This window comes from Dasypus novemcinctus, chromosome 4 (assembly GCF_030445035.2).
Source record: "Dasypus novemcinctus isolate mDasNov1 chromosome 4, mDasNov1.1.hap2, whole genome shotgun sequence".
NCBI lineage: Eukaryota > Metazoa > Chordata > Mammalia > Cingulata > Dasypodidae > Dasypus > Dasypus novemcinctus.
In genome coordinates this window covers 165,742,084-165,766,307 of record NC_080676.1, presented here as the reverse complement: position 1 = coordinate 165,766,307, position 24,224 = coordinate 165,742,084, and the positions used below count along the sequence as shown (strand labels likewise).

At 61.9% G+C, this 24,224-nt stretch overlaps 1 protein-coding gene across 15 annotated transcripts in view; it reads right to left on the bottom strand.

Moving 5' to 3' along the window:
• Positions 1–24,224, bottom strand: part of AGPAT3 (1-acylglycerol-3-phosphate O-acyltransferase 3) — a 119,230-nt gene that overhangs the window by 22,054 nt on the left and 72,952 nt on the right. For 11 of the 15 annotated variants that reach the window (XM_071214992.1, XM_058296311.1, XM_058296307.2 and 8 more), the window contains one exon: positions 4,491–4,716. In XM_071214992.1, the coding sequence (XP_071071093.1) occupies positions 4,491–4,668 (178 nt within the window). In that variant the 5' untranslated portion in view covers positions 4,669–4,716. Of the gene's footprint in view, positions 1–4,490; positions 4,717–16,119; positions 16,375–22,451; positions 22,526–22,604; positions 22,723–22,906; positions 23,012–24,224 lie in introns of those variants that run through there. The other 4 variants (XM_058296315.2, XM_058296313.2, XM_058296317.2 and 1 more) reach the window with 4 other exon arrangements.

Here is a 24,224-nt window from a genome sequence, read left to right as displayed (position 1 = left end):
TTAAAAATAATTCTACGATATTGTTTTCCACTTACAGAAATTATCCTTCATTCTTTTTAAAATCTATCTGGTTACCTTTGGCAGGCTTTTGTCTAAACCTGTTGTTGCATATTTGTGGACTGTTGACCATGAGTTCATGTTGGATGGATCTTACTCTATGTGTTTCTTTTGCCTGAATTAGAGATGCTTTCCCCCAGAGCGAAACACTATTTTCCTCTGTTGAAACTCAAGGGTGCTGCTGACCTGGCTCCACTTAAGCCATCCTCAAAGAGTCCTGGTTTAGGTTAAACTCCCTCCCTCAGTGCTGGCCCAAGATGTAGCCTCCCGACAGGCAATGCTGAGAGTCTCCCTTTTTCCCTAAAGGAGTCGGGGAGGACCTGAGAGAGTTCCTTCCCTTGTTGTGAACTCAGCAGGGCATTAAAAAGCCTGTTTTATCTGGGATTTAGCTCTTTTGTAGTGGAAAGTCCTTCAGAGTGCTGCTGGGAGTGGAAGTTTATAGTTCAGTTTTTATTAAGATTTGCCTCTTTGCGTGCATTTATCTTGCCCAGTTATACTCATCAATAACTCGTTTGTATGTCTATACTGTAGGATTTCTAATTCTCCCATCCCACAAATGAGCAGCAGCCTTTTATTCTGAGAGAGAGAGAAAAAGCCAAGAACTGAAGACAGGTGAGCTGAAGCGAGGCGCTGGCTCACTGGTCACCCGCAGGTGAGAGGGGCACACAGCAGGTGAGAGGGGCACACGCAGGTGAGAGAAGCACACAGCAGGTGAGAGGGGCACACAGCAGGTGAGAGGGGCACACGCAGGTGAGAGGGGCACACAGCAGGTAGGAGGGGCACACAGCAGGTAGGAGGGGCACACAGCAGGTAGGAGGGGCACACGCAGGTGAGAGAGGCACGCAGCAGGTGGGAGGGGCACGCAGCAGGTGGGAGGGGCACGCAGCAGGTGGGAGGGGCACACACAGGTGGGAGGGGCACACACAGGTGGGAGGGGCACACGCAGGTGGGAGGGGCACACGCAGGTGAGAGGGGCACACGCAGGTGAGAGGGGCACACGCAGGTGGGAGGGGCACACAGCAGGTGGGAGGGGCACACGCAGGTGGGAGGGGCAGACAGCAGGTGAGAGGGCACACAGCAGGTGGGAGGGGCACACAGCAGGTGGGAGGGGCACACAGCAGGTGGGAGGGGCACGCAGCAGGTGGGAGGGGCACGCAGCAGGTGGGAGGGGCACACAGCAGGTGGGAGGGGCACACACAGGTGAGAGGGGCACACGCAGGTGAGAGGGGCACACGCAGGTGAGAGGGGCACACGCAGGTGGGAGGGGCACACAGCAGGTGGGAGGGGCACACGCAGGTGGGAGGGGCACACGCAGGTGGGAGGGGCACACAGCAGGTGAGAGGGCACACAGCAGGTGGGAGGGGCACACAGCAGGTAGGAGGGGCACACACAGGTGAGAGGGGCACACGCAGGTGAGAGGGGCACACGCAGGTGAGAGGGGCACACGCAGGTGGGAGGGGCACACAGCAGGTGGGAGGGGCACACGCAGGTGGGAGGGGCAGACAGCAGGTGAGAGGGCACACAGCAGGTGGGAGGGGCACACAGCAGGTGGGAGGGGCACGCAGCAGGTGGGAGGGGCACACAGCAGGTGGGAGGGGCACACACAGGTGAGAGGGGCACACACAGGTGAGAGGGGCACACACAGGAGAGGGGCACACACAGGAGAGGGGCACACGCAGGTGAGAGGGGCACACGCAGGTGAGAGGGGCACACGCAGGTGGGAGGGGCACACAGCAGGTGGGAGGGGCACACACAGGTGAGAGGGGCACACGCAGGTGAGAGGGGCACACGCAGGTGAGAGGGGCACACGCAGGTGAGAGGGGCACACGCAGGTGGGAGGGGCACACAGCAGGTGGGAGGGGCACACGCAGGTGGGAGGGGCAGACAGCAGGTGAGAGGGCAGACAGCAGGTGGGAGGGGCACACAGCAGGTGGGAGGGGCACGCAGCAGGTGGGAGGGGCACACAGCAGGTGGGAGGGGCACACAGCAGGTGGGAGGGGCACGCATCAGGTGGGAGGGGCACGCATCAGGTGGGAGGGGCACGCAGCAGGTAGGAGGGGCACACACAGGTGAGAGGGGCACACACAGGTGAGAGGGGCACACGCAGGTGAGAGGGGCACACGCAGGTGAGAGGGGCACACGCAGGTGAGAGGGGCACACGCAGGTGGGAGGGGCACACAGCAGGTGGGAGGGGCACACGCAGGTGGGAGGGGCACACAGCAGGTGAGAGGGCACACAGCAGGTGGGAGGGGCACACAGCAGGTGGGAGGGGCACACAGCAGGTGGGAGGGGCACACAGCAGGTGAGAGGGGCACACAGCAGGCGAGAGGGGCACACGCAGGCGAGAGGGGCACACAGCAGGCGGGAGGGGCACACAGCAGGCGGGAGGGGCACACGCAGGCGAGAGGGGCGCACGCAGGCGAGAGGGGCGCACGCAGGTGAGAGGGGCGCACGCAGGTGAGAGGGGCGCACGCAGGTGAGAGGGGCACACAGCAGGTGAGAGGGGCACATGCAGGTGAGAGGGGCACATGCAGGTGAGGGGGCACACGCAGGTGAGGGGCACATGCAGGTGAGAGGGGCACACAGCAGGTGAGGGGGCACACAGCCTTGGGGAGCCTCTCGGCAGCACTGCACGCTGCTCCTGAGCTGGCCGGGGGAGGGGGCTCGGCATGCAGTGTTACCCTCCCCTGACGGAATAAAGCGCACTTCCTTTCCTCTTTACTATTAACAGTGAAGAAACCTGGTCTTATGTTAAAAACATAAACAGCACAAGAGCAAGGAATGAGAAGTGAGAGGCCTCCTCTCCCACAACTGGGGATCACTAGTCACTATTTTCTGGTGTATCCTTCTGGAATCTTCTATGCGTGTGCCACCACACATGCATAGTTAGACACCACATGCAGGTGATCTCTTAAAAAAATCACCAACGGTGGCATATGACGTATTTGTCGTCTGCCTTTCTTTTTCATTAAAAAATGTGCTTTAAAGCTGGTTCACTACGTCTCATTGGCTGCAAAGGACTCCACTGTATGGGCATCCCATAATTTAATCACCCCCAAAGGTGGACATTAGGTTGCTGCCAGAGTCGTGCTGATAGAAAAACGAGCACGTGAGCATGACCTGTTCACACACATATTACACTTCTGCATTCCCATTACATTCCCATTTTGTGGAATCACTAGGTCAAAAATTATTGACAACTACTGCCTAATTGCCTTCCAGAGATGAGCCCACTTCCACCCTCAGCAGCCCACAGGGAAAGAGTGCACCTTCACCAACAGTAGTGTCACCAGGCTGTCACGTTCTGTCCATCTGAGGCGAACACTGGATATACAAACACTCACACAGACATATGCACGCACACCCATTTAACTGTTTAATTGGGAGGGAGAGGTGCAGTACTTTTAGGACACATACTGAAATATTTACAACTGACATCGTATGTTGCTTATGGCTTGCTTTGAAGTCACTGGGCTAGGGTTGACTGCGTGGTGCACAGGCAAGAGTAACGGGGCGGGGTGGAGTTGGCTTCCTGCATAGGTGAGAGTAATCAGTCAGGGCTGGGCGGGGTGGCTGGATGCACAGGTAAGAGTAATCAGGGCTGGGCGGGGTGGCTGGATGCACAGGTGAGAGTAATCAGGGCTGGGGAGGTGCCTGGATGCACAGGTTAGTGAAACTAATTAACTGGGGCCAGGAGGATGGCTGGGTACACAGGTGAGAGTAACTGGAGCTGAGGGGTGGCTGGATGCACAGGTGAGAGCTCTGGGGGCTGGGATGGCTGGATGCAAAGGTCAGGGTAATTAGGGCGAGGGAAGGTGACTGGGTGCACAGGTGAGAGTAATTGGAGCTGGGCGTTGGCTGGATGCACAGGTGAGGGTAATCAGACCTGGGTGGCTGGGTTGCACAGGGGAGGGTAATCGGGGCTGGGGGTGTCTGTATGGAGAGGTGAGAGTAGCCGGGACGCAAGGGGGAGGGCTGTATTCACAGGTGAGAGTAATGGGGGGGTGGCTGTATGCCCAAGTGAGGGTAATCAGGGCTAGGGGGCGGCCAGGGGCACAGGTGAGATAAAACCATGTAACGACAGTTGTTGAAGCTGAGTGACGAGTAAACCTAGCTTATTCTACTTTTGCTTATGTTTTAAAATAGCCAAAGTATTATGTAAACCATACGAAATTGCCACTTTTTTGTGTCAAATTGGTCAAACGCTGGGGTTTCGCACGGCCCAACCTCCTGCAGAGTTCGGGCTGGCCACACCTTCCAGGGCCCGCCCCACGGCGGGAGCTCGCGTGGGGACGCGCCGCGCCCCTGCCCGCCGCCCGCTGTCCCTTGTCCGCTGTCCCCTGGCCCCGCGAGCACAGCGCCTCCCTCCACCGGGAGCCCCGGCACCCTCCCCCCCACGCAGGGCCCGCTCCCGGCGCGGCGCGGGGACTCACGGCTCCACAGCGAGTAGGCGAGGCGGCAGTTGAGGCGGCGGTACAGCTGCTTGTGGACGGGCCAGAGCGCCAGCGTGCACAGCTGGACGAAGTTGATGAGCAGCCCGCTGACCACGAAGACGAAGCCGATGAGCAGGTGCACGAGGAACTGCGTCTTGAGAAACGCGAGCAGGCCCATGGTCGCGATCAGGAGCGGGCGCAGGGTCCTCCACTGAGGACGGCCGTCCTGCGGGGACAGGAGGGGACGCGGGTCAGGGGCGTGCCGGCGACGGGCGCGCGCGGCAGAGCACAGCGCCGGGGTGGCCTCGGCTCCCCGCCCACCCGGAGAGCCCTTCCTTCCAAAGCTGCCGCCGTGGTTCCCGAGGCGTCACACGTGATTCACAAGTCCGTCACGCATGCACACGCATGTGCACACACGTTCATGCATGCACACACACATACCAGAAAGGAAGGCAGACTGGACAGTACTCTAAAATACTACAGTGATGACCTCTGGGGAAAGACAACCTGGATAATCTCTATTTTCTTCTCATTTTTAAAGCATCTTATTGAAAAGATCAAAAGCGCACCCAAAATCTGTTTAGAATCGGATGCACAATGATTGTTCATTCCCAAGCTGCTGGGTATTTTTTTAGCTAAAAGGCATGTGCTTTGGATTATAACACAAAAGGAACATTCTCCGAGAACTGGAGCCAGCTTCCCCCTTTCCTCTGACACGCACCTCTTAGTTCTGAGGTGATGCCAGCAGCTCGCGTTTCCTAGTGGCGTTTGTTCGGTGACGCTGCCCTACGGCCCCCTGCGTGGAGGGATCCAAGTGGGCAGCCAGGACCCAAGCCTGACACATGAGGGGCTGCCGGGCGGGGCTCCCCGCCAGGCCTGGGCCCCTCGGAAGCGGAGCACCTGCTGGTTACGGGGCTGGGGAGCGGGGCCGCCCTGGCGTTGTCCACGCAGACCCCCGCCGGGCAGAGCTGTGCCCGCTGGGGCAAAGCACCCGGCTGGGGACACGGCGCGCTTCCTCGCCTGCAGAAAGGCTCACCGCGGCGTGGACACACAAATGCCACCTGTCCCACTGGAGGACGCGCGTCCTGCAGGTGGCCCTCACCAGGCCCCTGCCCGTCCGGCCGCTCCCCCCCAGACGCAGGGACCCCTCGGCTGGTGTCACTCTCGGGGGGCTCTGCAGGGCCCCACCCTTTCTGTTCCTTCAAAAGGCAGAACCTCCCCCCATTTGACTGTGGGCTGGACTCGGCGACTCGCTTCTAAGGAACGGCCTGCGCCGGAACGAGGCGCGTGGCCCAGCGGTCAGGATTGAAGGGGCGGCTCGCTGGGGACAGCTCCCGCCACGTGGGTGACCGCCCGGAGAACGTCACAGGGCCTTGCCTTTAGTGCCCGGGAGCCCCGGCTCAGAGCCCGAGTCCCCGGCCGAGGGGCTCGTGGTTCTGGGCCCCTGCATTTTGGGGCCACTGGCCGTGCAGGGACAGAACTTGCATCCCCCTAAACACAGAGGACAGGGAGGACAAAGGCACCAGAGCCGCTGACCAGGTCTGCCTGCCCACACGCCCCATGCCCCGTCCCAAACGTCAAACCTACAAGCGTCAAACCTACAAGCTGAAATAACTACAATGAACGTCTTTCTTCTGGATTCATCAGTTACAAATATTCTGACTCAATTTAGAGCTCTCTAGAGGATGCACACGCATGCTTTTATTTTCCTTTTTTGCAAATTCATTTGAAAGTCTGCTTCCTGACACTTCGCGCCTAAACTCTTCAGGCCGTGTTGCCAAAGGACAGGACATCTGTCCACGGCAGCATCACGCTCGCATCGGAGAAATTCCACATCGACACCAGCACGTTATCCAATGTTCCACCCATGTTCCGATTTCCCCAATCGCCCCCGAGGACCGTCACTTGCCACGCTCTGTTCCTCCAGGGCCCAGCAGGGCGGCCCCTGGCACTCCTCTCTGCGCTTCCTGTCCCCGGTAGCCGGCCCCCGGCCTGTTCTGGACGGACCGCTCGGAAGAGCCCAGGCCGGGGGGCTCGGAGAGCGCCCCACAACCTGTGTTTGTCTGCGGCCTCGTGATGGACGGGGCTTCAACAGCCCGGAACCGTCCATGGGGGATGTGGGGTGCACGCGCTGCCTCGTCCACTCCTGGGGTGCGACGCCCTCCCCCTGGCTGGGCGCGCCCCACCTGGACGGTGCCACTGAGAAGGCAGGGGCGCAGCCTCCGCCTGGAGCACACTGACCGCTGGGGAGCTCCGAGTGGCCGCGTGGCCGGCCTGGGGACGAAGGCGCCGACTCCGCCCTCGTGCGGCGACGCCCCCGTTTCACGGCCAGCGACACGCGCTCACGTCGAGGCTGCGAGAAAGCGCGGCTGCCCGTGGGGGACAGCTGAGCTCCTGCGGCAAACGGGGTCTTGCAGACCCCCGGTGGTACACGCACGGCGGGGCCCTGACTGTAGAAACGCGGGACGTTTTAGTACAACACAAGCGGTGAAATGAAGGAAAACGAACCTTCCCGCGGGCCCCTCCAGCTATCCCTCCCCGGGAGACAACCAGGACGATGCCTTTACTTAGAAACGGTTCCTCCTACTGAACGAGGCGCTATCCAGCGTGGCTTCTTGGCCCGGGGAGGCGCCGTCCAGCGTGGCTTCTTGGCCCGGGGAGGCGCCGTCCAGCGTGGCTTCGTGGCCCGGGGAGGCGCCATCCAGTGTGGCTTCTTGGCCTGGGGAGGCGCTGTCCAGCGTGGCTTCTTGGCCCGGGGCCTACCGTGACCGGCCGTCGTCACGCTGCCTCTTTCTGGGATTCGTCCACCCCGCCTGTGGCACTGTCGGTCACGGCCACGTCTAGGGGACAGATGGGTCTGCTGCCGCCTTCTGAGGGCAGCGGGTGGCGTCTGGTCTATGCCCTGATGCGGGGACGGTCCTGGGGCGGAAGGGGGACAGGTGCTCGCCGTCACCTGGACGAGGGGAGCCGAGGAGGTGTCCCGAGCGACAGGCTCGCCTCTCCCGCTCGCCAGCTGTCCCGCTCGCCAGCCCCGTGCCCGCAGGCTTGGTGCCGGGCCACTGCGCGTGAAATGCCGTCACGTCCAGGCCCTGCCCCACGTGTCCCCGACCTCGCCCGCCGGCCTCTGGGGCTTTCGTCCTTTCCTGCGGGTCTGGTGGGGCCTCTATTTCCTGGGGACCAGTCTTACTCACGGGGCGCTTGTTTCACGAGTTTCTCCCAGCCCGCGGCTTGCCTTGTATCCCACCTCCCTCTGGCCCGACGTCCTGGGGCGCAGCGTCGGGGGTGGAAACTGGGGGCTCCCCCAGGGCCTCCCATGCCGTGAGGCTCCCGGGGTTTCACCCTCTTGTCTGCACTTTTGGTAAGCAGGAAGCGTGGAATTAGAAAGGGGCTGCCCCGGCCCTTCGGGGGCTGTACGGAATTCAGACATTGGAATTCTTATTCTATTCCACGACCTTCCCCATCCCACAGGAAGCTGCCACGGAAGACTCCCAGGAGATGAGGGGAAACCGAGCAGCTTTCAGACACGGTCCCTACGAGTGGCCCGTCGCCTGTGTGGGGACACGGCCGTCCCCTCCAGCCCGTCCCGTGCCTTCCACCACCACGGCCTTTTTAGGTCCCTGCTGTGGAGCCTTCTTTCCCACTGACCGACGTGGGGGCCCCCCGGGTCCCTGCGTGTGGATTAAAGGCCCTGCAGGCTGCACACGGTCCTCTCTGGGCTGAGGCACGCTGCCTACGGGAAGTGCGAATCTCCTTTCCCCGACCGTCCTGCGAAACACTCACCGTCACCACGGCCTCCTCTGCTTTGTGCCGGGCTTAACCCTACTGCCCGCTGCCCACTAAAAGTGCAAAGCATGCACGCATGGGCCTCTGGCGTTCTGTTCTCTTTCACTAAATCCCAAATCACAGCTGTGGGACAGTGTGCAGCGGCCATGGGGACGCTGCTCGGGATCCTTATTTAATTGTCCCCAAACCCAACTCCTGCACCCGCTGACAGCACAGCGCAGCCAACAACTGCACGGCACGGCCACCAGTCTACATAGCGCAGCCACCAGTCTACAGAGTGCAGCCACCACAGTCTACACGGCGCAGCCACCACAGTCTACACGGTGCAGCCACCAGGGTCTACACAGTGCAGCCACTAGTCTGCATGGCACGGCCACCACCATCTACATGAAGCAGCCACCAGAGTCTACATAGCACAGCCACCCTCTGCAGAAAGACCATGCTTGTATCACTCGCCTCATAGAGAACAGGATTCTAGTTGCACTTTACGTCACTGTTACAAATTAAGTAGTGAGAAACCTATGACTGATTTACATTATTTTTAAGTTACCATTATAATTGAAATTTATAATATGAATTTTTTGACATCTGAAACCTTATGATCTCAAAAAATACTATACAATATTTTAAATTACCATGGAGAAGTATAAGATGATCAGTTCCAGACTTCTGCGTACTGTAAGATGTGACGGGGTAAGGCTCTACAAGGGACACGAGACGGGGAAGAAGGCAAGAGCGGGGTGAGGTCCTCGCATTAAAGAGGGGCTCGCTTGCGTCTACGCGGCACGAGCCCCCGTGCGCACCCTGCAGCACGCCGGGAAGGAGGACGCGGCCCTCCAGCTGGAAACGCCCACGCTCTCAGGTGAACACGCCACGCAGACGCCAGCTTAGGCTGAAAAATGTTAGATGCAGACTTGGAGATGTAGAAGGTGCAGGTGGCTCATCCAGAATTCTTTCAGGGGGCGTGTACCTGAGAACCCCAACATCCTGGGGGTCCGTAGCCCCCTGTACAGGGGACCTGGAGCCCAGGGCCGGGAGGCGGCGGGCACCAGGGCCAGCGTGGGAGACGGACCCCACAGGGGCCCCCTGAGCATCCTGCTCCCGCCGCCGGCCTGAGCCACGCACAGCGCCCGCTCCCCAGGGCTCGGGAGGCAGACCCCACCACCCCCGGCCACCCTCAGCCTGCCCCAACCTCTCCTCCTCCTCACCAGCCCATCTGGGGGCCCCATCAGCCTCGTGCCTCTCCTCAGGCTGCCCCTTCTGTGCCGAAATCCCCTTCTTCCAACAGAGCCCCCCAACAAAACGGACATGGAGGCATGAGCCCGCCCCCGCCAACTGACTGCCGGGCCTCCCTGCTCTGCTCAGCACCGCGAGGGAGGAGCTTCTCGGCATGGGAGGCTGCTCCACTAAGTGTGGGGGCACTGGAACACCTGCCCCAGGTGGGCGTCTCTGGCTCCGCCCCACTCCCCCAGGGGGGTGTCTTGGCTCCGCCTCCCCATGCCCACTCTCCCCCCGCTCTCTCAGGCTGTGACCCATCAAGCTAAGGCCAAGGAGGTGCAGCAGGTGCCAGAGCAGTGCAGGATGCTGCCCAGCGAGGGGTCCCGGGGCGGTGGGTGGGGGGCTGCGGAGGAGGCTCGAGGTCGGAACAGAAGAGCTCGACATGCCAGCGGGCAACTCCACACGCGCTCAGGGCACATGGCACCCTCCACGGCAGGCTCTGTGCCTGGGAGCAGAGGAGCCGCCCCAGGGCACCGCCGGCGAGCGAGGCATGCGCTGGCCTCCCACTTCCACCCAGCGGCCTTCCCCCGTGGAAGGCGCTTCTCAACCCTGTCGGCACGCGGGACCGGGAACCGCCCACCGCCTACGCGCCTGCAGCAGGTCCCGACCCAGAGACCAGCGAATTCCTACAGCACAGACCTTTGTGGCACTGGACAAACCTTGGCCCCCAGCAAGGGCCCTGCTGGGTGGCGGAGCAGGAACTGGCCAGCACCAGGCTGACCTTTGCGGACAACCTGCTGGCCCTGGCTCCTGGTGTCCGGGGAGAACACGCAGCTGTTTGTGGCTCACCTGGTGATGATGGCTCACCATCCAGAACTGTCCAAGCCCTGCAGCCTCCCTCTGCCCCATCCCAACGTCCTTTGTGAGAGCAAGTCTGTGAGCAGACAGTGTTGTTAAAGGGAGAAGACACCTAAATATGCCAATAATGCCTTCCCTGTGTTTAGCACTCTAGGTAGCAGATCTGTATTACAGGATAAAGAGAATCATTTAGTTATATGTGGATTTCAAGGAACCAAATTCAAAGTACATTTTTCAGGAGAATCAAGAATACCTTCCCTCTTTCCCTCTTTTCCTTCCCTTCTCCTGTCCCTCGGTCTCATCCATCTATCCATCATCCATCACCCATCCATCCATCATATTTGTACCATGCGCCATCCATCCATCCATCGACCATGCATCATCCATCCATCCGTCCATCATCCACCATCCACCATCCATCCATGCATCATCCACCATCCATCACGCATCCATTCACCCATCCATCCACCATCCATTACCCATCCATCCAACCACCATCCATCCATCATTCACCATCCATCCATGCATCCATCATCATCCATTGCCCCCTTCCAGCCTCCATCCATCTACTATCCACTATCCATCATATATGTACCATGCGCTATCCATCCATCCATCGACCATGTATCATCCATTCATCTGTCCATCATCCACCATCCATCCATCTATCCATGCATCATCATACACCACCCATCACGCATCCATTCATCCATCCATCCACCGTCCATTACCCATCCATCCGTCTAACCACCATCCGTCCATCATCCATCATCATCCATTGCCCCCTTCCATCCTCTATCCATCCACTATCCACTATCCATCATATATGTACCATGCGCTATCCATCCATCCATTGACCATGCATCATCTATCCATCTGCCCATCATCCACCATCCATCATCCATGCATCATCCACCATCCATCACGCATCCAGTCATCCATCCATCCACCACCGTCCATTACCCATCCATCCATCTAACCACCATCCATCCATCATCCATCATCATCCATTGCCCCTTCCATCCTCTATCCATCCACTATCCACCATATATGTACCATGCGCTATCCATCCATCCATCGACCATGCATCATCTATCCATCTGCCCATCATCCATCATCCATCATCCATGCATCACCCACCATCCATCACGCATCCAGTCATCCATCCATCCACCACCGTCCATTACCCACCCATCCATCTAACCACCATCCATCATCATCCATTGCCCCCTTCCATCCTCCATCCATCTACTATCCACTATCCATCATATATGTACCATGCGCTATCCATCCACCCATCTGCCATCCATCCACCATCCATCCATCCATCCAACCACCCATCCATCCATCATCCATCTACCACCCATTTATCTACCATTCATCCATCCATTGGTCTGTCCACCACAAAAGACGTGTTCAATTCCCAATACCTGGTCCTGTGAGTGTGACCCCATTTGTAAAGAGGATCTTGGAAGATGTTAAGAAGCCCAAACTGAAGGAGGGCAGGCCTTCACCCACACAGCTGACAGACCTCAAAGCAAGGAAAGTGACTGTGGGGGCCCAGGAACCAGGAGGCCCCAGGCCCACAGCACGTAGCCACCTGCATGACCTGGACATGAGTTAGAGGTGAACGACCTTCCCCAGAGGGGGACGGGCACATAGATGGTATCATAAACCAGAATCTCCTCCGAGTGGTCAACTTCCTTCCTGCATACACAGAGCTAATGCCACCAGACCCGGTATGTGCACGACACAAGACCTGCAGAAACCTCATGCCCTACGGACCGTCCTTGTTCTGAAACCATTCCATCATCCCTAATTTTCCTGCTTCTTTGCAGAGCGCTACTTTCATTCCCCGGACCACCGCCACTGCAGACACTCCCCTGTCCATAAGTCCAGATAAAGCTAATGTCGGACTCAGTGCCTGTTGCGTTCTCTGGTCTCATGGCAGCCCCAGAGTTGGGCAGGAACACTGAGGCAGAAAAAGAAGCCACAGGAGCAGCTGGAGGGAAGGAGTCAGCAGAGCCCGGAAGGAAAGGGCAAGATGCCACCCCATGACTGGAAGAGCCAAGGAAGCCCAGGTGGCCGGGCAAGGAAGCAAGCCCGGCGGAAGCAGCTTTCTACGTGGACTCTGAAGCCACGAGCCCATGAATTCCTGCTAACACCCCGCTGTGCAGCTGCATGGGCTTAGCAGCGAGCCCACCGGTGTCCCCTCCACATGGCTTTCCGTCTGGCCGCCCACGTGTGCCAGGCGTGTGCAGAGCAGACCTGGTCCACTGCGAGCCGGGGAACGCAGCTGCGCCGGCTGCCGCGGAGGGAGAGCCGGCGGGGAGCCCTGGGTTTCCAGTTTGCGGCGGGCAGCTCTGTCGTCGCATTAAGGTACCATCTAGGACTCGGGACAAACCCAGCACATCAACCCCACGCGCTTCTGCGGCCAGCCTGGACCCAGGGGCGTGGATGCACCTGCTCACGGCAGGCCTCTCCGGCCCCGGCTGGGCTCTCCTCACGCTCCGTTCAAGCACAGGGGGGACAGGCCCGGGGGGCGGCTTCCTGGCCCACAGCCCATGGGGGGCAGTGGGGGAGCAGCAGGGGAGGAGGGGGCACCGGAGGCAGGCATGCTGGGAGCAGCACGGGCGCCCGACATGGGCTCCGGCCTTGAGCCACCTCGGGGCTGTCAGTGCCAGCGTGTGGGGCTGCAACCCTCAGTGGCCCCTGGTGACATCACAAATGGTGGCATGATGCAGCGACTGTTGTCAGCCGGTGACCTCGCGGCAGTGAGCAGCGCTGCATTCCAGCCACGGAGGTATGCAAGAAGGTGGGGGGCAGGGAAGGCATTTTTGAAGGAATCGAATTGAAACTTAGATTTAGCAAAATCCTATTTGGGAGGCTTAGAAGGGTAAACGCCCTTACAGGAACCACGCTATTTTTGATGAGGCTGAAAATATGAAACATCTCCCTATGAATAAACACCTGTTGCCAGTCCAGCCCCATCAGCATCTGGAATTAGCAAGAGGGCCAAAAAGTGAAAGGGAGCCAGTGAGAGCATCGCTACTCGCAAATGACGGCTTTATATACCATCGGCCCAAGAAGATTCATCACCAAAATGCTACGGTTAACAAGAGATTACAGTAGAGTTGAAAGGAATAACACTAAGACGCACAGATGAACAGCCTTCAGAATCAGCCAGAAAGAACCAAAATCGTAGAGAAGTTTCTTTCTCAGTAGCTTCACAGTGAGTGTCTCAGGCCGCTGGCAGCTCGGCTCCTGGTGGTCATTGGGGCTCAGGCCGCGGGCAGCTCTGCCCCTCATGTTCATTCAGGGCTCAGGCCATCGGCAGCCCCCTGCTCGGGGTCTTCTAGGGTCCCAGTGGCCGGCAGCTCTGCCCCACGGGTGCAGGGGTGGCCGAGGCTGCTGGCAGCTCTGCCGTCGTCACCGAGGGGCCCCCGGGCTGCGATCATGGCTCCAGCAGGTGGAAGGGGAAACTGGAAGTGGGAGCAGGACTTTCCTCCAAGGAAGTGGGCGCCCGCTGCCCGGGGTCAGGGGACACACGGGCCAGTCCGTGCCAGGCCACCACGGGGAGTGGGTTTTGGTGGCAGTGGGAGTGCGTTACCACCCCTCCACGTTAACACAGGAGACGGGGGGCAGAGGGGAGGCCCCGTTCACACTGCAGTGAAAAGGTAAAATACCCGAATCACAAACGCCAGAGGAAACAAGGCCTGCGTGAGGAGACTTAACACGCCCCGAGCGGCGGAAGCAGAACCGACCGACGAGCCTGGTCCGCGCGAGCAGCGGCTGCCATCCCCCCCCAGGGCTGCATCCTGTCAGGACGGGGGTCAGTGCCTGCCCCTTGACTCCGGCCGGTCCACAGCGCGCTCCGGCGAACAGAAGGCGGTGACGTCGCGGGACTTCCGAGGCCAGGCCTTAGGCCACGGGTGGGCCGCGGACGGGCCTGCTGGAGGACGGGGCTGCACGCGGAAGTGGACGTAGCAGCCGAGGCGCCGGCCAGACGGCCCGAGAGGCCGGGGTCCCGTGGCCGCGCGCAGCCCACGCCGCTGGCCCGCAGAACCGCGGCCTCGAGAGGGGGCGCTCCTGGAACTCCTAGAACTCTGCCTGCCACGGCGCTTGGCTACATCGTTGCACGCAGGAAGACGGCAGGAGCCACTCTTCCTGATGCATAAATGTAACAGAGTGCTTCCCTAATCCCTGGAGCTAGACCTGCCGATGCTCCAGGTCGTAGGGAAAAGCAGGAAAACGGGACGAGGGAGCAGCCCCGACGGCGCCTGGCAGGCTTTGGCAAGGACCCAGGGGCGCTGGCGCACGATCAGCCGGGCGCGCTGTGAAGCAGGCCAGGGCCCGCCGGGCTCGGCGCCTACGGCCCCCACCGCGGGGGGAAGCCGGAGCTGCTGGGGACCCTGGAGGCCCAGGCCGGGCGCTGTCTCCAGGTTGAGTCCCCGCCGCCCACGGCTGCTTGGGCTTTTCTCTGCGTCCAGCTACCGCTAAAAGATACGGAGCACGAACCAGCTGCACCCGCTCCTGGCTCCCGGGCTCTCCCGCACCCCGTGCTTTCTCCACTAACGGGGGCAGAGGCGCAGTGAGGCTCCCCTCCCGACACCGGCCCCAGCCCCGGGAGCAGAACGCCGCCGCCGGAGCCAGCAGGGGCCCGCGCTGGACGCCAGGGGAGCGGGCTCGGGAGGCGGCCCCCGGCCAGGGAAGGTGACCCTGGGGTGGCCCGCGGCCCGCCTTCGGCCAGCGAGGCCTGGGGGCGAAGGCTGGAGGGGCTTCCAGGAAGCGCCCGCTTTCCTAGCACAGAGACAGCGACCTCTGGAGCTGCCCCCGCGGCCACCCCCTCAGTGCAGGGCCTGAAGCCTCGGCAGCCGCCTTGGGAGCGTGAGGCAGCAGGAACGAATGCCCCCTCCCGTGCGGTGGAAGAGAGGCCGGGCAGGGCCTGCGTCCTCTGGGCGCCGACGCGCAGCTGCCCGCAGCGAGGGGCAGGCCGGTGAGAGCCGCGCGCCCGGGTCACTTTCTCCTGCGGAGCCGCGCCCCTCTCTGTTATCACCCCCAGGGCGGGCCCGGGCCGGCGCTGGACCAAGGTGGGCTCGACCGGCTACTCCCGCGTCCGCCGTACGTACGTTTGCGACAGACAGAAACGTGCCTTCTTAACCTCGTGCCACTCACAGGTCATCACCAGGCGCCTGGGCTCAAAGGCTCCTGAGGGGCAACGTCACGGGGGAGTCCACGGGGGCGGTTCACCCCAGGATCTCATCGGAGAACCGTGCCACCCCGCCAAACGCGGGGCCGGCGGGTGGGGGGCCGAGGGGCAGCGGCGCGGCGCTGGGAGCGCATGGAGAGGCGGGCTGGGGGCGCGGCGGGCGCCCCGGCCTCCCTGGAGGTGCCTGGGCATCGCTCCAGCGCAGGCGGAGGTCAGGCGGTCCTGCCCGGGGCGGCCCAGGCTGCGGGGCGTGGGGCCGTGAGCAGTCGTCCCGGGCGAGGTGCGGCCAGCCCCCCACCCCGGTGGCACCTCCGTGCCAGGGAAGGAGTTCAGAGGGGCTCCGGGTGGCAGGGGACGGGCCCAGGGCCTCTGGCTCGCCGAGGTGACCGGGGGCTACTCCCCGGCTCTGACCCGCTCTCGGGCCGGTCCCCCGCCGTGAGAAGGCAAGGACCACGGCCTGGAGACGGCCGGGGGGGGAGGGGGAAGCCTGCGTCCCGGGTGGGTGGCCGCGCCCCCGAGCCAGGCGGCGACTGGAGGAGCACCTCGGCCCGTCCCACCTACCCAGTGCCCGGGCTCCGGGATTTTGTCCTGTCCAGGTTGTCCTGATGTTCTGCCGGCCTGGGTGGCCTGCGGGTGCTTGAGGTGGGGGTGGGGTGGGGAAAGCTGGCAGGGCCCGATGACTGCACAATACAGCTGGGATGGGCCTGTGCAGCCAGGGGCGCGGCGGTGACCGCCAGGGAGCCAGCGGGGGGCGGGGGGGGGGCGGGGCCGAGAGCAGAATGCACGCGTGCACACACGCATCACACACGCGTGCACGCGCTGCAGAGCAGTCACAGCTAAGGACACTTGGAATATTGTTACAGTGAATCGTACTCTATAGAAGACCGTTTTACTCTTAGAGCAACAGTGTTGGCAGTATAATTACGCCCTAAACTGGTTGCACGTGCCTTTCTCTATGCACACTGTATCTCACAATCTAAAAAGTTATCCAAGAGGCAGAGTTCCGGCGTGCCCTTGGAGATGTAGAGACGTGGAGAGAGGGTCCCTCCCCCCTTTCAACAAGATGAAACCAGAGGAGGGAAGCAGACTTGGCCCAGTGGTTAGGGCGTCCGTCTACCACGTGGGAGGTCCACGGTTCAAACCCCGGGCCTCCTTGACCCGTGTGGAGCTGGCCCATGCGCAGTGCTGATGTGTGCAAGGAGTGCCCTGCCATGCAGGGGTGTCCCCTGCACAAGGAGTGCGCCCCATAAGGAGAGCTGCCCAGCACGAAAGAAAGTGCAGCCTGTCCAGGAATGGTGCCACACACATGGAGAGCTGACACAGCAAGATGACGCAACAAAAGGAGACACACAGATTCCCGTGCCGCTGACAACAACAGAAGCGGACAAAGAAGAATATGCAGCAAATGGACACAGAGAGCAGACAACTGGGATGGGGAGGGGAGAGAGAGAAATAAATAAAAATAAAAAATAAAAAAAAGATAAAGCCAGAGGAAATGCAAGTTCACGCCATTTCTTGACTGTCAGGGAGGGAGGGTGCAGGAAGCAGATAGACAGGAAACCGGGGAGAGGCACCTAGGGCAAGAAATGGGTATGAGCCCGGGGTCCCTGGGCAGACGTGGAGGTGTGGGGAAGAAGAGCCAGGGCCTGCAGAGGCCACGTGTGGCTGGCGGGGTATTTGTGTGAGAGTGTGAGTGTGTGTGCAAACATAGGTGTGTGCATGTGTGTGCACGTGCGTAGGATCCTAGAACTGTGGCTGTGGGAGGGGTGTGTGCTCGCCCTCTGGCGGGCTTTTTCTCCATGGCCCCCCAGCCCCCCGGGGCTCAGGGAAGGCAGGGGAACCCTGAGAACGCTGCTCTCGGGGGCAGCCCCGGGGCAGGGGCACGGAACTCCCCCACCCTTCTCCCTTAGCTCCCCGTACACCTGCATGTTGGAGGCAACAAAAACCACCGGCCCCAGGGGGACTGGGGCAGGCCCACTGCGGCTGGGGAAAGGGGACAGAAACCCCCCCGTGTCCTGGGGAAGGGGCAAGAATGGGCCGCCCAGTGCGGGGGGGTGGGGGCACCCCTGGAAGGACACGGTTCTGGGACGCAGGAACATGGGGCCTGCTTGAGGCCGGGGCTTAATCAGAGCATCAGAGACTCTCCCTCCACCGCTGTCCCGGCCCCCTGCCCCGGGCACACAACAGCGCGTCACTGCCGAGAAAGCGGAGCGAGATGGACGCTCCCTGCGGCCCCTGTGACGCAAGACCTAGAGCTGGGAATGGGGCACGTGCTGGAGAAATCCCCCGGCAAACCGTCTCCCGGCCCAACACGTGGGTGACCCAGCAACGCTACGGCCACTCCCTGCCCACTGCCGGGCAGGCGAACACAAGACCGCACACCAGTGGCCGCGCAGGAGAGGTGTGCCCGTTTCCAGCCTCACACTGTCTACCTTAGCCCCTACTGCCTTAGGCAAGACGTCTAGCTTTCAACAAAAAATCGTAAGACACACAAAAAGGCAAAAACCAGACCAGGGGAGCAGATGTAGCTCGAGTGGTTGAGCACCTGCTTCCCACATATGAGGTCCTGGGTTCAAATCCCTGGTACCTCCTAAAAATAAACAAAAAAACCAACTCTCATTGGGGAGCAGATGTAGCTCAGTGGTTGAGCACCTGCTTCCCATTTATGAAGTCCTGAGTCAATCTCCAGTATCTCCTAAAAAAAAAAAACAAAAAAAAAAACCAACATAAAATAAAATTCTACACACTCCCAAGAGGATGAAATCAATAGAACGGGACTCAGATATGACACAGATATTGCAACCATCAGCCAGTGATTTAAAATAACCGTGAGGAATATGTTAAAGGCTGTAATGGAAAAGACGGATAACCTGCAAGACCAGAGAGATGGAGACTACAGGAAAAAAACAAAAGGAGACACTAGAGATGGGAACCACAGGGAGGGGCGAAGCAGGCCTCAGCAAAATCAACCCTGATGAGGAAGGATTCAGGTAACTGGAAGGTAAGTGGGAGAAACTTTCCAAGCTGAAACTCGAGGAAAAAAGTGGGGAAAACACACCAAAATTGTACGTGAGAACAGAGTGTCCAAGAACTGCAGAACAATTTCCAAAAGTATAACGTCAGCACTATTGGACTCCCAGAAGGAGAGGAGAGAGGGAAGGGGGCAAAAGAAATATTTGAAGAAATAATGGTAGAGGGTTTTCCAAAATTTAATGACAGACACCAAACCACGGATCCAAGAAGTTCAGAGAATGCCAAGTGGGACAAAGCAAACCCAAAACCCAAAACAACCTCCCCTCACCCCCCCAGGCATTTCATATTAACACAGCCACAGACACGAGGCGAAGAGTTCCGTGGGAGACACCACCAGCCAGTGGCCCTCTCCCCAAACCCACGCAGAGTCAGCCGCCACCTTCCCTTCAAGGGCCCACTCAGCACCCGCTAAGAACGCCTCCTGTTCACCTCAAGCCTCAAAATAAGCAGGAGGTGCATTTTTTCCCCAATTAAATGGTAATGTACACACACTCCAGAGTACGCGGGTATGTAACGGGGTTTTACAACACTTATGAGGAGTGCACACACCGTAAACGACAAATAGCCTTTTATGAAGATAAACGTTGTCACATTTGCCGTGCACTAGACAAAATGACTCAAGAACTTAAAAATAGGCTTTAAAAAGGTAGTAATTCAAACTGGGATGAACTAAGTGGGTTTCAAAATATTAACAAGCGACCGACCGGCGCGTGGCGTCTCCCTGGGGGTCTGGAGCTGTGGGAAGCCCCTGAAGCAGGGGGCATGGGAAACTTAAGCTCAAGTCACAGAAGCAGGGTTCTCCCTCACTGGGCAATTTGTCCATTGCTTGAGCTTCTTGATTGGATATGAACTAAGAAAATCTCAAGACACACAAATGTTTAGAAGCGAAAGACAGTTTCTAAAACCAGTCATCTGACCGGTAAGCCACAACGTTAAATACAAATGGAACCCAGAGGGAACACCCCTGCGTGCTGGCTGGTGACAAACAGGCAGTGAAGACTGCAGCCTCCCCAGGGAGGCACACACCCCGCCCCGAGGAGCTGCCGCTGAGGCACCTGCACCCCTCCCTGCCCCCAGCCCTCCAGCCTGCACCCCTCCGTCCCCCAGCCCTCCAGCCTGCACCCCCCTCCCTGCCCCAGCCCTCCAGCCTGCACCCCTCCCTGCACCCCTACCCTCCAGCCTGCACCCCCTCCCTGCCCCAGCCCTCCAGCCTGCACCCCCTCCCTGCCCCAGCCCTCCAGCTCGCACCCCTACCTGCCCCCAGCCCTCCAGCCTGCACCCCTCCGTCCCCCAGCCCTCCAGCCTGCACCCCTCTGTCCCCCAGCCCTCCAGCCTGCACCCCCTCCCTGCCCCAGCCCTCCAGCTCGCACCCCTCCCTGCCTCCCTGCCCGCCAGCCTGCACCCCTCCCTGCCTCCCTGCCCTCCAGCCTGCACCCCTCCCTGCCCCCCTGCCCGCCAGCCTGCACCCCTCCCTGCCCCCTGCCCTCCAGACTGCACCCCTCCCTGTCCCCGTGCCCCCTTCCTGCACCTCCATCCTGCCCCCCTGCACTCTAGCCTGCACCCCTCCCTGCCCCACTTGTCCTCCAGCCTGCACCCCTCCCTGCTCCTGTGCCCCCCTTCCTGCACCTCCGCCCTGCCCTGCTGCCCTCCAGCCCTCATCCCTCCCTGCCCCCTGCCCTCCAGCCCGCACCCCTCCCTGCCCCTCTGCCCTGCAGCCCGCACCCCTCCCTGCCCCCAGCCCTTCAGCTCGCACCCCTCCCTGCCCCCAGCCCGCTAGCCTGCACCCCTCCCTGCCCCCCTGCCCTCCAGCCCGCACCCCTCCCTGCCCCACCTGCCCTCCAGCCCGCACCCCTCCCTGCCCCCAGCCCTCCAGCCCGCACCCCTCCCTGCCCCCAGCCCTCCAGCCTGCACCCCTCCATCCCCCAGCCCTCCAGCCCGCACCCCTCCCTGCCCCCAGCCCTCCAGCCTGCACCCCTCCGTCCCCCAGCCCTCCAGCCCGCACCCCTCCCTGCCCCCAGCCCTCCAGCCTGCACCACTCCGTCCCCCAGCCCTCCAGCCTGCACCTCTCTGTCCCCCAGCCCTCCAGCCCGCACCCCTCCCTGCCCCCAGCCCTCCAGCCTGCACCACTCCATCCCCCGGCCCTCCAGCCTGCACCCCCTCCCGGCCCCTACCCTAGCCCTCCAGCCTGCACCCCTCCCTGCACCCCTACCCTTCAGCCTGTACCCCCTCCTTGCCCACCTGCCCTCCAGCCTGCACCCCTCCCTGCCCACCTGCCCTCCAGCCTGCACCCCTCCCTGCTCCCTGCCCTCCAGCCTGTACCGCTCCCTGCCCCCTGCCCTCCAGCCTGTACCCCTCCCTGCCCCTGTGCCCCCCTTCCTGTACCTCCGCCCTGCCTCTCTGCCCTCCAGCCTGCACCCCCTTCCTGTCCCCAGCCCCTCAGCCTGCACCTCTCTGTCCCCCAGCCCTCCAGCCTGGACGCCCTCCCTGCCCACCTGCCCTCCAGCCTGCACCCCTCCCTGCACCCTGCCCTCCAGCCTGCACCCCTCCCTGCCCCCTGCCCTTCAGCCTGCACCCCTCCCTGCCCCCATGCCCCCTTCCTGCACCCTCTCCCTGCCTCCCTGCCCTCCAGCCTGCACCCCTCCCTGCCCCCTGCCCGCCAGCCTGCACCCCTCCCTGCCCCCCTGCCCTCCAGACTGCACCCCTCCCTGTCCCCGTGCCCCCCTTCCTGCACCTCCGCCCTGCCCCGCTGCCCTCCAGCCTACACCCCTCCCTGCCCCCTGCCCTCCAGCCCGCACCCCTCCATCCCCCAGCCCTCCAGTCTGCACCCCTCCCTGCCCCCTGCCCTCCAGCCTGCACCCCTCCCTGCCCCCCTGCCCTCCAGTCTGCACCCCTCCATCCCCCAGCCCTCCAGCCTGCACCCCTCCCTGCCCCCATGACCCCCTTCCTGCATCCCCTCCCTGCCCCACCTGCCCTCTAGCCTGCACCCCTCCATCCCCCAGCCCTCCAGCCTGCACCCCTCCCTGCCCCCATGCCCCCCTTCCTGCATCCCCTCCCTGCCCCCCTGCCCTCCAGCCTGCACCCCTCCCTGGCCCACCTGTTGCCATCCCCCCTAGACAGTCTGTGAAGGGGTGGACACCAGGCTGTCCATTGCCCCTGGGTCACAGGCACACCGTGTGCCCCCAGCCCCAGGCCGTGGGGCGTCCTTGGTGGGGAGCCCCTCCACACGGGCCATCAGGGGTGGCTGAGAGCCCTGGAGGTGGCCCAAGGGCGGGGGTCCCAGGGCTGGGGCTGGGCAGTGGGGAGGAGGGGGTGCCCCGGTGACAGGCAGAGCACTTCGGGGTCACGCATATTACGGAAAGCACCACCGAGGCCTTCTGGATGGGCATCGAGGAGGAAAGGGGGGCTGCCCGGTGCATTGGCCCCCGGGACGGAGCCTCCCAGACGCCCACACTTCCTCCAGCTCAAGGGGCTGGAGAGCAGGCGCCGAGGTGGAGCTGGGGAGGGGCCAGGGGTCCGCATCTGGGGTCGTGCACGCAGCCACAGCAGGGGACGCAGCCAGGGCAGCCCGCCCCACCCGACCCCGCAGGCCCCGCGGCAGGACGCCGCCCCCCCGAGCGCGCCTGCGGGCAACCCCAGCGCCCACGCTCCTCCCTGCAAAGGCCGGCGGCGGGACCAGGGCACCCCAGGGCTGGTCACTTCCCAGCCAGCTCGGCCCCTCCGCTGCGCCTGCTGACCGGAGGCCTGGCGACCCCCAGCGCCCCTCAGGCCCTTGCCCTCCTGGGCGGGGACGGGGTGAAGGGCGCTGCCCCTTCCCAGGCTCCCTCTTCTCTTCTGCTTTCCTCAAACCCCAAAAGGTTTACCCCAAACCAAAGTTCTGTCCTCCAGCTTGCGCCTGATGAGTCAGGTCCAGGGCAGGCAGGGACAGGGCTGACCCCGCTCCAGCCCCGGCTGCCCGCCCGCCCGGCACGTCCCCGCCGGGGGACAGCGCGATCCCGGGAGAGAAGTGGACAAACCGGAGTCGCGGAATCCAGAAGGAAAATGCCTCGTGTCCAAGGAAGCAGCTGTTCCCCTTCTTTCTGTGCCCCCTTTCGGGGTCCCCCGGGAATAGCCGGGCGGCAGGGCTGGCGCCTTCAGGGCGGGCCGGGTGCCACAGCGTCTCTCCTAACGAGCGAGGAAAGCCGGGGCGTGCGGCTGGCTGGCCCGGCCCACCCCCAGCGGCCCGCCCGGGGCGGCAGCCGCGCCTGCGGGACCTGTCGGGACGGGGCCCGCGTCCCAGGCCCGGGGGTTGGGGCCCACGGGCGCCCGCGCGCCTTACCTCGCCGCCCGCCCTTCCTGTCCTCTGCCCTGCCCTGGACTCCAGGCGGCCGAGGGCCCTTGCCCGGGAGGGACACGCGGTGCTCGGCCAGCAGGACACGGGGCAGGGTGGGGCCAGCCGAGCAGCCACTCAGCCGGGCTCGGGGGCGGGAGCCACCTCCAGAGCACAGAAATAGCCCCGGGCTCCAGACGGACCCAGCTCACTGGGGCAAGGGCCACGGCGCCGCTCATCCTTCCAAGAGGGGTGCCCTGGGCGTCGGGCTCCCACGTGCGCGTGGCATCCTGCCCGGTCGGGGCCGGCGCGGGCCCGGGCACCCCGGCTGAGCTGCGGCCCCGCTGGGCACTCAGGGCACGCGGGGACGCTCGTGGAGGATGGGCTGGTGCCCGGGCAGTCTTCGAGGTGCATGGTCTCTGGGCGCCCACTTCCCAGGCGGGCCCAGCGCCCCTTTCCCACGGCCAGCTCGACGCCCAGCCTCGGCCAGTCACCCCCCCAGGCGCCGCCGCCTCCACTCCAGGTGAAGGTCACGAGCCGCCAAGAGCGGTGACGCAAGGGAAGACTGACACACAGAAATAATCTGCCTCTCTTGTCGCCCGCCCTCCGTTGGTTTTGAACGAAACTCGGTCTTCTGCCCTGGTGGCAAACGTGCCCCCGCCTGTCCTGACTGCGCGGAAGGGCCGTCACGGTCGTCACGCCGGGAAGACCGGTCCCGGCTCCCGCAGCTGCAGCCCTGCCCTCTCGTTCCCAAATGATTTTATCTGTGAGGCACGCCTGCGCCGGGACTGAAAGGTAACCCCTTCCTCCTGCAGGCGGGGCAGGCGGGGGGGGGGGGGGGGCTGCATGCTCGCCCGCGTCACCGGAACGTCCCCTTCAAGCTGCGCCTTCTCTTTCCTTTTTTAAAAATTAAATTGCCTTTTCTTTTTTAAGATACATAAATCACAAAAAATGTTACATTAAAAAATGTAAGAGGTTCCCATACACCCCACATCCCCTACTCCTCCCACATCAACAACCTCTTTCATCGTCGTGGCACATTCACTGCATTTGGTGACTACATCTTGGAGCACTGCTGCTCCACATGGACAGTGGTTTACCCTGCAGTTCACACTCTCCCCCGGTCCGTTCAGTGGGTTATGGCAGGATATATAAAGTCCAGCATCTGTCCCTGCAATATCACTTAGGACAACTCCAAGTCTTGAAAATGTAACTCCCTTACTCCCGTTCTATTGATTTTGTGAAACTGTAGCATTCACGCAAATAACATGTTTAAGGATAGGCGGAACCATGAGAATAATTTATCTATTTCAGAAAATGTGTTTCT